The sequence below is a fragment of the Pyrus communis genome, chromosome 3 (assembly GCF_963583255.1).
Source record: "Pyrus communis chromosome 3, drPyrComm1.1, whole genome shotgun sequence".
In the NCBI taxonomy this organism is placed as follows: domain Eukaryota; kingdom Viridiplantae; phylum Streptophyta; class Magnoliopsida; order Rosales; family Rosaceae; genus Pyrus; species Pyrus communis.
Window position 1 is genome coordinate 10,485,750 of NC_084805.1, and position 12,375 is coordinate 10,498,124.

A 12,375-nucleotide genomic window follows, 5' to 3' on the forward strand; every position below is an offset into this window, starting at 1 on the left:
GCAATTTAGACTGGTGTTTGTGTCGTGTTTTTCGTGTTCATGTCATTTTCTTGACATACATGATAACGTGTCGTGTCACATCCCAGCCCGGGTCCCCACCACATCCTGGGCTCGACTCCACTGTAGCACGATATTGTCCACTTTGGGCCCCGACCATGCCCTCACGGTTTTGTTTCTGGGAACTCACACGAGAACTTCCCAATGGGTCACCCATCTTGGGAATGATCTCGCGCAAACTCGCTTAACTTCGGAGTTCCGATGGAACCCGAAGGCAGTGAGCTCCCAAAAGGCCTCATACTAGGTAGAGATGGAAATATACATATAAGGATCACTCCCCTGGGCAATGTGGGATGTTACAATCCACCCCCCTTAAGGCCCCGACGTCCTCGTCGGCACACATGCGGCTAGGGTTAGGCTCTGATACCAAATTGTCACATCCCGGGCTCGACTCCACCGTAGGACGATATTGTCCGCTTTGGGCCCCGACCACGCCCTCACGGTTTTGTTTCTGGGAACTCATACGAGAACTTCCCAATGGGTCACCTATCCTGGGAATGATCTCACACGAACTCGGTTAACTTCGGAGTTCCCATGGAACCCAAAGCTAGTAGGCTCCCGAAAGGCCTCATGCTAGGTAGAGATGAGAATATACATATAAGGATCACTCCCCTGGGCGATGTGGGATGTTACATGTCGTGTAACACCCTTTAAAATGAATGAGTAATATAACTCAACCCGAACTCGACCTATTAATATTAATTGGTAATATGGCCCGATCCTTTACCCATTAAAAAAAAATATGATACTTTAATAAATAATCACATGATAAACATAAAATTAAATTAGTATCTTCATACCACTTTGTCACATAAATATTACTTCAAAACATAAAAACACATTTGTCTTTCAAGTATTACATACCTAATAAAACATTAGTACATAGCCATGAGCTAGTGGCCCAATGGTAAATGGTGAATTACAAGACTTAAAACTAAAAACTGGAGGTCTCAGGTTCGAAACCCGTTGCTAGTGTGGAAGCTAGATTCGTGGCCAAGAGGAGGCTGAAATGTCTCTGTGAGTCTTCCTGGCCCCCCAGAAAAGGTGGATAACCCTAGCTTGCCACCAGTTGTCCACCTTAAAAAAAAAAAAACATTAGTACATTATCATATCAGTGAGATTAAACCCTAGGGCTATAGTTGTATTGTCACATCCCGACCCGAGTCGGATCACTTCCTGGGCCCGCTCCACCACCGTACCACGATATTGTCCGCTTTGGGCTTACCATTCCCTCACGGTTTTGTTTTTGGGAACTCACGAGCAACTTCCCAGTGGGTCACCCATCATGGGATTGCTCTAGCCCCCTTCTCGCTTAACTTCAGAGTTCCTACGGAACCCGAAGCCAGTGAGCTCCCAAAAGGCCTCGTGCTAGGTAGAGATGAGAATATACATATAAGGATCACTCCCCTAGGCGATGTGGGATGTTACAATCCACCCCCCTTAGGGGCCTGATGCGAGATTTATACGCACACAAATTAAACCCTTTTTTTGTCGATTTGTAGTATAAGTATAAGTAGGGATCGTTCTGGACCGGGGATTAGGAGGGATTGCAAATCTCTTGGAAACTGACTCAAAAACGTAAAATAAAGTTAAAACACTAAACTAGACTCAAAGAATGCAAAATTAAAGTTTAAAACACTAAGACAAACCAAAAAACAAAAAAAAATACTTTAAAACATAAACTAAACATATTCTAAGCACTAAAGAACAGGAAAGCAAATGGGGGGTTTGATTTGACGAAATTAGCTAAATTGCACAAATTGTAATTAAAGGCAAAACGTAAATATAAATGTGATGAAAATATGGATGGTGGAATAGCCAAGGGGTTCTTCTCCACACATGTTACACTTGCATACAAGATTGATTCTCAGTTGGTCTTTCGATAAATTATGAAACTCAACACTCCGGGTTAATTAGGTCCGCTTAAATTAACCGTCAAGTTTTCCTTAAGTTAATGAATTGGATGGGTTAGCGCAACGCAATTCACAACATTCTCCAAAAGTCCTTTACGTGAACAGCACAATAAAGATACAATCAAAGATCATTAAGCAACATGAAAACTATAAGTGTTGACGAGGCATTCGTTACTATGGAATACGCATGAAACTTATGCCAAGAATTCGTTTAACGCGATTGTTTATAAGCAACCTCCACTACTTGTGAATATAAGTTCGTAACGATTAGGTGAAATTCACTTATATTCTAGCGTCATATTCATGCATGAAAATTAAGCGCGCATTCTTAATAAACATACATAAATAAGTTATCAATCAAACGGTTAAACAAATTGAATCAACAACTTATGAAATTCCAACGAAAGTTAATCAATTCATATTGCAAATATAAACATAGTTTCGAATCACCCCCTAGCTAAAGGGGGTTTTATTTCCTCATAACTTTGAAATTAAAGAAACACCTAAACATTCCAACAACTCAAACTTGAATTGTATGAACGTTTAGGCACTCTTCTCTTCCATTCCTCATACGTACAAAACAAAGAGAATTGAATTTAAACTTTGAAATCAAAGAAACACCTAAACATTCCAACAACTCAAACTTGAATTGTATGAACGTTTAGGCCCTCTTATCTTCCTCGTTATTGTAGCACAAGGTCTAAGGTGAGGTTTGGGGGATTATGGAAATGGTAGAGGAGTGGTGGAAATGGAAGCAATGGAGGAGAAGTGGAAGGGGGACTCACGGTTTTGGATTCTAAGGGGAAGTGTTTGTGTTAGTTGTGGTGTGAGAAATGGAGATGGAGTGGGGAGTGAATGAATGCAAGGGTATTTATAGGAGTAGTGGAGGGAACATATGGCTATGTCATTTGTAGGTGAAGTAGGTGGATGTTGTAGGTGAAGTACATGTGTTTAAATGGTTGAAATGTGTAGATGATTATGAGTGATAAGTGATAAGTGTATGATATGTTAAGTGATAAGTGAATGATTATGATAAGTGATAAATGAATGTATGATATGATAAGTGGTGAATGATAAGTGGTAGTGTTTAAGTATTTAAAATAGGGAACAAAGCCCTTCCTTGCATGGCAAGGAAGGGAGACACAAGGAAACACACGACAATGTCCTAAGGTTGCTAGGAATGTTGTTTTTGTGTTCTAAAATGCGTAGGAGTTTTCAATGATGCTCAAACATGAGGTCTTTTTAGGATTTAACTTTCCTACTTCAAGTCTTCAATTTCGTCCATCCTTTTGGCTCCAAGCATATGATATCCATTCCAATCTCTAATTTGCTCCAAAAGGCTCCAAAAGGCATTCTTTTGCATACTTTGCCCTTAGAACCTGAAAACACACAAAAGAAGCATAAAGAACTAAAATAACTAAAGAAACATAACGTAAATGTACGAGAACAAGCCATTTAAGTCGCATAAATATGCTCCTATCAAATACCCCCACACTTAGCTTTTGCTAGTCCTCGAGCAAAACAGAAAAACAAAACAAAAAGAACAAAACACAACCTACACCTTCCAACAATCGTATCAGGGACTTCCAATGCACATGACAAATTAAAAATCATTATTCTCACAGATTTGAGCCATCTTTACACTTAAGTACATTCTTACTCATAGTCACCACATACTAGTTCACAATTAAGCATTTAAAACCATGTTTTGAATGTAGTAACATGCCTTAGAGAATTCCCTCAATTTCTTACTAGATGTACTCTCGTTTTTCACACAGATTTTCTGACTACACACCCTACACTAGGTATATGTGAGAAGATTGATGTAATCATAAAAACGAACACTCACATATATGTATTTCAAAGGAAGCAATTTCTGGAGTTAATAAGCATGTTTAGATATGATCTCATGAATGGAATGCTACTACTTAGACGCGAGAACCAGTGATACCATATGCTCATACCAAGTTCAAACTCCACAAATTAAAATACACAACACTCAAGATAGAAGTCAAGGGTTGTAACGGGGCTTGGGGTATGTGGATAACAAAGAAGGGATATGGAAAACAAAGGTTTTTAAAGAAATAGTGAGCAAAGCATTTGAATCAACTTAGAATTCACTTTTGAATGAAAACTCAACTTTTGAACAAAAAGGGAGAATTTAGACAATTTACGCCCAGAATTGGTGTTTTGGAACCTTTCTTCAATCACTTATTCTTTCATTTTTTTTTTCTTTCTTTTCTCTTTTTTTTTTTTTTCTTTTCTTTTTCTTTTCTTTTGAATCTCAAAACATAAACACTTAAACATTCTCTCCCCCACACTTATTTTCTTTCATAATGTAACTCAAAAGGAATTCAATTAAGTCATGCTCACTATCTTTTAAGAACAAGGGTGGGGATTGTCCTAAACTAGGCTAGGTGAGGAAAATGTGGGTAAACAAAGAATAAAGGCTAAGCAAGGCTCAACGGGGTTAAAACTTACAACATATACGAAGTATGGGAAGTAAGGCTATTTGGCTATGGTGGTGGTCACTACACAACTTCTTCTTGAATATGTGTTATGCAAATCAATAACATGCTTTGAATGAAATGGGCATGAGTTCTAGCATTTAGTTCTATCATGATACAATTGCATTCTAAGTAGCAACCAAGCAAGGAATAATGAGATCATGCAACAACTTTAGAAAATAAAAAATCACAGAAAATAACTCTCCAAAGAAAGTAATGGCTCGAGTCTCACAGGGATGTAGCGTTTGTTTGAGTTTCTTCCTTCAAGCATGTTACAAAAACGAATTTTTCTTTTATGATTGCATGTGAAGTCATACATTATAACCATAACCAAGCATATACCAAGAGTAAATCAAACTTTTCTCTATGTTTATAACTCTTTCTAACCGTCATGCAATTATAAACCAAATCCTTATCATTGTGTTGGAAGGTACCCTAAGACACAAACACACAAAAACGACTTTTAAAACAACTCTTTTTGGGTTTTTCAAAACAATTTTTCAAATTTTTATGGGATTTTCGAATTATAAAACAAAACACACTAAAACACTCTAAAACAACTTAAAAACACCTTAAAACAGCAAGGAACAACATTAGAAGTTATGGTGGATAAAACCCTACGAATTTGCATCAAAACACTTTAGTTTAGTTACCCCCCCACACTTAAATCAAACATTGTCCTCAATGTTTTAAGCATGGATTCACACAAAACATAAGTAAACACACAAAAAGCAACTAAACATATTAAACATGGCATAATGTAATTAACAAAGAGAAGAGTTTAGAGACGCAAATCTGGTTATAGAGTGTAAATTCCATCTTCTCCTTGGTAATTGCATTGAGGCTTTGATCTTTGTGATTCCACAGGCTTACTCTTGAACTGGTTTCTGCCCATCGTTGATTTTCCTTTGTGCTACTTCTTGAACTGGGCAGCAGGATGGTTCTTTTGGTCTCCTCCGAAGGTCTGAGCTTACTCCTTTGGTCTGTTTCTTTGTTCAATCTTTCCAATTCGTATTGAAAAGGGTTGGAGGATAACTCAGCCTAAGTTTGTCTCCACATGCTTCAATGTATCATTTTCACTTGCCTTACTCGCTCCCCTTTGCAGAAGTGGTCCCTTCTCTGGAAGTGTATCAACCGTTGAAGATGACTACTCGAGAGCAACGCTAGGTAAGCAATCAGGAATAGATTCCAGGCAGTTGGCTCCAGATCGGAAGACTGACTCCAAGTGCCGGCTGATTGCTTCTTTTACTTTGCCATGCGAGTAAGAACAAGGACAAAGAAAAAGACAGGGAAAGAGCATGATATGAGATACTTTTGCTTTTGACCTTGATGATATGAGATACCTTTGCTTTTGAAGAAGCGGTGAATGAATCAGCACATGTATTTGTTGTGCTGTTTCCTCCTGGGTCATCTGTACTCCAGGCATCTGGTATCATCTTTGGGGAAGAAGAAAGAATTGAGTATTTTGAAAGGCTTTGCTGGGAGTGCGCCCTCAGAGGTGAGAGAGAGTTGGGCATTTTCTTCAGGTTTGCCCTGCCATAAAAGACGAAGGTCGACATATATAGAGATAATATCAAGTGGTGGTACTTTTTACCCTTGTCGACAAACGTTTTGATCCCGCAATTCCGGCTTTTTGAAATAGTGGCGCCTTTTCGATCTTTGAAAACGCCTCTTCGATTTCTGAGCAGGCGCCCCTTCGATTTCTGAACGACGCCCCTTCGCTTTCTGAACGACACGTGGTAGTGCAGATGCGGCTCCTTTTGACAAAGCTGCACGCGTCTTCTGAAAAGCAGAGAAAGCGTCGCCGAACTTTGCGCTTGTCTGCTAAAGATGTGTAGTTGCGATGATGGTCTCCACGTGTTTTCAGCTTTGTCAGAAATCTTTTGACAAAGTTGAACGCGTTTTCTGAAAAGCCGAGGGAGCGTCGCCTAACTTACGCCGAAAAATCCGGCTCTTTGAATCGGTGGACGCGTCGCCTTGGCTTTTTATAGAGCTATCGATCACCGCCAACATACATGATAGGAGCATATTCATGCGACTTAAGTAGCTTGTTCTCGTGCATTTATGTTGTGTTTATTTAGTTATTTTAGTGTTTAAGGCCATTTTTGTGTATTTTCAGATTATAAGGTCAAAGTGTGCAAGAAGATGCAAATTGGAGTCTTTTGGAGCGAAAGAGGAATGAATGAGTTGAAGACGTGAAGAAACGACGAATTCCTACTCCAACGATGAATTCTTACCAAAACGAGGAATCCTACTCAAACAAGGTTTCCTACTTGAAGTAGGAAAGTTAACCCTAAGTTTCCCGTTTTGGTAACCTTTCCTAATCTTAAACGTCCGTATTTTTTAGCCACTTTGAAGGCCTTGTATGCACTTTAGGACACAAAACCAAGGCCCTAGCCCAATTACACAATCTTGCCGTGCCTTAACCTTAATTCCCTTCCCTTGCCGTGCAAGGGGGGGGGGCACTTTTGTCCAATGTTGTGCAATTAAACCCTATTTCCCTCTCCTAACCTAACCCTAGCCGCACCTTTTAATTATTCCCTCTTTAATTTCTGATTTTATTTCCTAAATTCTAGCAGCCTTTAGGTGAATTTTAGTTAATAAAAACAAACTAGGGTTTAAATTTCTAAAACCCTAGGGTTTCCACCAATTAGCCGCACCTTTTTCCTAATCCTAGTGCAATATTCATTCACTTCTCACACATCATTCAGCCACAAAAACCTAATTCTCCATATTGCCGTGCCTTTCCCCTAGCCATTGCAGCCATTCATCCTAATAATCCTATTTTCCCCATGCAGCCGCACCATATTCATCATTCACCCTAAATTATTCTTCTAAGCCGTGGCCCCCCCCCATTTGTCATAAACCCTAAGAAAACATAAAAATGATTCTTGCCGCAAAACAAGATCCCATTCATTCATATTTTCAATGAGCCATTGACCATAATAAATTATTTTATCATCCACCCTAATTGAGGCAGCCACCATCCCATTTTATTTTCTTCTTTTTGGCGGCAGCAACATATCCCATTAATTCTTCTAAGCCATATCCTCCCTAGCGGTCATTGACATCAATTTTTTTCACCCTAATTCTTGAAGCCGCATCACCCATTTTCTCCCATTCTTCCATCCCGCAGCCACCATCACAGATTCTCTTCCATTTTTCCTTCGATAATCCGTGCATATTCCTTCCATCCTCGCCAATTTCTAGCCTTCCCCCATCACTGCCGCAGCCATTCCACCACTCTCCACCACCTTACACACCTTCCTCCATCACTCCACCACCTTGCCGCACCACCACACTTCCCTAAATCCATCCCCAACCCCGAAACACATCCAAAAACCAGCCACAACCAATCTGCCGCAGCAAGGAGAAGAGAAAAGAGGAGCTTAGACGCGCACCAATTCACGTGGAATCGTTGGGCAGTCTAGGTGTAATCCATCCTTTGTTCTTTATGTTTAAATTCAATTTTATTTTTCTTGTTGTGAATATGAGAGGCTAAATCCCTATTTAGTTAGGGGGTGATTCGAAACCATGTTTATGCTTGCAATATGATTTGATTACTTTTGGTTGGAATTTCATGTATTTTGGATTCAATTTGTTTAACTGCTTGATTGATAACTTATTTGTGTATGTTTATTGAGAGTGCACGCTTAATTTTCATGCATGAATATGACGCTAGAATATAAGTGAATTTCACCTAATAGTTATGAACTTATATTCACAAGTAGTGGAGGTTGCTTATAAACAATCGCGTTAAATAAATTCTTGGCATAAGTTTCATGCAATCATAGTAACGAATGCCTCGTCAACACTTATAGTTTTCATGATGCTTAATGATTCTTGCTTGTATCTCTATTATGCAATTCATGTAGGGAACTTGTGGGGAATGCTTTGGGTTGTCGCATGCAATCATCCAATTCATTAACTTAAGGAAAACTTGACGGTTAATTTAAGCGGACCTAATTAACCCGGGGTGTTGAGTTTCATAATTCATCGAAAGACCAACTGAAAATCAAATGGTATGCAAGTGTAACATGTGTGGAGAAGAACCTTCTAGCTAGCATTCATCCATATTTTCATCACATTCATATTTATATTCTGCCTTTTAATTTCAATCTTTGCATTTAGTTTAATTTCGTCAAAACCTCAATCCCCCTTTACTTTAGTGTCCAATTTAGTTAGAACGTGTCTTAGTTTGTGTTTATAAGTGTTTTGTATTCTTTGAGTCTTTTGATTTGTTTTAGTGTTTTATTATTTAGTTTGGCATTCTTTGAGTCTAGTTTAGTGTTTTAACGTTTGTTTTACGTTTTTGAGTCAATTTCCAAGTGAATTAGTAATCCCTCCTAATCCCCGGTCTAGAACGATCCCTACTTGCATCTTTACTACAATTGTCACAAGAGGGTTTTAATTTGTGTGCTGAATTAGTTAGCATCAAATTTTTGGCGCCGTTGCCGGGGATTAGCAACTTTGCTAATCCCTTGGATTGTTATTTTCTGTTTAATTTAGTTTTTGTTAAGAATTCTGACCTTGTTTTGTTTTCCTTGTTTAGGTACTAGTGCATGACTCGGAGTTCTCAACCGATTCGTGAGCATATCTCTGATTTTGACAGCAATTTTGAGAGGACTTTGAGACGGAAGAGGAAGCCACACGAACCAAGTCCACAACGTCCGGAATCTGACCTTGAAGAAGAAGAGGCCACGACAGGTGCATTTGAGGAACCCACGACAAGGGTATTTGAAGAACCACAAGTCATGGCTGTGGATACCCGGACACTTAAGGAGTTTTCGGCCTCGGGATTGGATAATGCAGCACCTTTGTGTATCCAATATCCCCCACCTGCCGAAGGGAAGACCGATGAGTTTGAGTTGAAGTCAAGCTTGCTTCACCATATTCCGAAGTACCATGGGTTGTCCATGGAGGATCCGAACAAGCACCTGAAAGAATTTGAGGTGGTGTGCTCGAGCATGACTCCCGTCAACGTCGACGGATGCATATTGAAGATGAAGGCTTTCCCATTTTCTTTGATGGACAAAGCCAAGGATTGGTTGTACGACTTAGCTCCCGGAACCGTCACATCATGGGAGAGCATGAAGAGGGCTTTTCTGGAGAAGTTTTTCCCAACTTCTAGAATCATCCTTTTGCGTAAAAGGATAAGTGGGATTCAACAAGAAGAAGGTGAGTCATTTCCTACGTATTATGAACGATTTAAATCTCTTGTTGCTTCGTGTCCACAGCACCAGATGAAGGAGGAGTTGCTTCTACAATACTTCTACGAGGGGCTCCTACCTATCGAACGTCAAATGCTCGATGCCTCAGCGGGTGGAGCATTGGTGGACAAGACACCCAGGGATGCTAAGGTTTTGATCGCTAACCGAGCGTTGAACGCTCAACAGTACGAAGGAGTAGGCCAAAGAGGACCCCCACGACAACAAGTACATGAGGTAAGTTCCACACCCGACATTCATTCACAATTAGCTAATCTTACTTCCATTGTGTCTCAGATGGCCGAAGGAATGAGGGTGCAAGGACCAGTTGTATGCGGGGTGTGTTCGATCCAAGGACATGCTTCTGAGAAGTGCCCACAGCTCATAGAAAGTGGTGGATGGGAAAGCGCCAACGCCATTGGATTTCAGGGCCAAAACCAACCAAGGAACGATCCGTACTCGAACACCTATAATCCAGGTTGGAGAGACCACCCGAACTTCAAGTGGAGGGAGCCCCAGCAACCACCACAACAAGGAGGCTTTAGACAACAACCCCCGGGGTTCTTCACCAAGCCATATGCACCCACACATGCTTCACAACAATCTGCCCCTAATGCTTCAGGTACGTCCCTAGATAATGATACACTTCTTAAATTACTAACTAATTTGTCTCAGGGGCAAGAGAATCAAGCCAAGGCCATGCAAAACCAGGACAAGAGGGTGGATAAATTGGAGAAGCAAATTGGGCAGATTGCGGAGTTTGTAGGGCAATTCCGAGACCAAGGCAAGCTCCCTAGCTCAACCATTCCAAACCCAAAGGGAGGCTTCGAAACGGCCAACGCAATCACCTTGACAAGTGGAAAAGAAGTTGGCAGTACATCCAAACCATCACCATCAAGCCCCGAAGAGGATGAAAAACGGAGAATTGAAGAGGAAGAAGCAAGCCAACCCACGGCAAAGGTGGACATACCTTTGCCGCAAGTTTCTAAAGATCCCAACCTGTCCAATTTATCCAAAAAGGGTAAGAATGTGTCAAATTCGGTTCCTACTAATGTTTTTCCTTTCAATGTGCCTTTTCCTAGTAGATTCATGCAAACAAAGAAGGAGGAGCAGGAGAAGGACATTTTGGAGACGTTTAGGAAGGTCCAAGTAAACATTCCTTTACTTGATGCCATTAAGCAAGTCCCTAGGTATGCAAAGTTTTTAAAAGAGTTATGCACAACTAGGAAAAGAATTTCAAACAAAGAAGTTGTGAAAGTGAGTGAAAATGTATCGGCGGTTTTGCAACGAAAGTTGCCTCCAAAATGTAAGGATCCAGGGAGCTTTACTATCCCATGCACAATTGGAAACACGAGATTTAAACAATGCATGTTAGATTTAGGTGCTTCTATTAATGTCATGCCATATTCCATTTATGCATCTATGAACCTTGGTGAGTTAAAACAAGATGGCGTTATAATTCAGTTGGCCGATCGTTCTAATGTTTATCCCAAGGGAGTCCTTGAGGATGTTTTAGTGCAGGTCAATCATCTCATATTTCCTGCAGATTTTTATGTCTTAGAAATGGAGGATTCGAACGATGCTCCATCATTGCCACTCTTGCTAGGCCGTCCGTTCATGAAAACAGCTCAAACAAAGATCGATGTGGCCAAGGGAGCACTAACAATGGAGTTTGGTGGTGATATAATTAAATTTAATGTTTATGACTCTATTAAAAATCCTAACGATAGTCATTCTTGTTTTGTCATAGATGTGCATAAGGACAAAGGGCCGAAAGGATCCACATTTATCACGAAGGATGTATCAAGAACCACCGCTGGAGAAGAACTTGGAGTGATTGGTCTACAACCACCCAATATGGCCGAAAGTAGCCATAGTAACATTGTTGAAAGGGCTGCCATTTTTGAGCCCTCACCACACTATGTTTGTAAGTCTTCAATTCCAATCTCAATTCCTACTTCAACTAATAGGTTGTTACCTTCGTTGGTGCAGGTGACCAACCGATATAAAGGTGGTGGGAGCATTTATATGGATTGTCGGAACCGAAACACCACCATCAGGGAGGATTATTATCCCCGCCCATTCATTGAGCCGTATTATGGAAGTGTTGAAGGGCATGTTGTGGAGAAGATCCCATTCCATGCCGTGAGCCCTAGTGGAGATTAAAAGAAGGTTTCGTCCGGCTGGAAGACGTTAAAGCAAGCGCTTCGTGGGAGGCAACCCATGCAATCAACAAAGGAAGAACTTGGGAATCGCTCCACACTCAGATTTGCGTCCCTAAACCCTTTCCTTTGTTGCTTACTTTATGTTATGTGTAATGTGTTTAATTGTGTCTAAAACATTGAGGACAATGTTTAGTTTAAGTGTGGGGGGGTAACATTCTGTTTTGAGATATTTTTGCATGAAATTCGTAGGGAATTACCACCTAACATGTCTAAACTTGTTTCCCACTGTTTTTAAGTGTTTTTAAGCTATTTTAGAGTGTTTTAGAGTATGTTGACTTAAAAATCCGAAAATCCCATAAAAATTTGAAAAATTGCTTTGAAAAACCCAAAAAGAGTTGTTTTTGTGTGTTTGTTTGTGTCGTAGGTTACCTTCCAACACAATGATGAGGATTTGGTTTTTAATTGCATGATGGTTAAGAAAGTTACAAACATGGATGGACGTTTGATAGACTCTTTGGTTTATGCT

General features: G+C 40.2%; 1 protein-coding gene across 1 annotated transcript; it reads left to right on the plus strand.

Annotated features, from left to right (window-relative positions):
* Positions 1–9,393: 9,393 nt before the first annotated feature.
* LOC137728153 (uncharacterized) lies at positions 9,394–11,850 on the plus strand. Its single transcript, XM_068467029.1, has 4 exons — positions 9,394–9,655; positions 9,797–9,921; positions 9,982–10,725; positions 11,677–11,850. Exons 1-4 carry the CDS (start codon positions 9,394–9,396, stop codon positions 11,848–11,850), a joined length of 1,305 nt encoding a protein of 434 aa, XP_068323130.1.
* The last annotated feature ends 525 nt before the right edge of the window (positions 11,851–12,375 follow it).

What these genes read in the sequence shown, in the direction of transcription:
- LOC137728153 (XM_068467029.1), top strand. Translation starts at nt 9,394, where the DNA reads ATGGAGGATCCGAACAAGCACCTGAAAGAATTTGAGGTGGTGTGCTCG. An exon ending in TGGGATTCAACAAGAAGAAG is followed by an intron (nt 9,656 to 9,796) that starts GTGAGTCATTTC and finishes TCGATGCCTCAG; the next exon opens with CGGGTGGAGCATTGGTGGAC. An exon ending in CACGACAACAAGTACATGAG is followed by an intron (nt 9,922 to 9,981) that starts GTAAGTTCCACA and finishes ATTGTGTCTCAG; the next exon opens with ATGGCCGAAGGAATGAGGGT.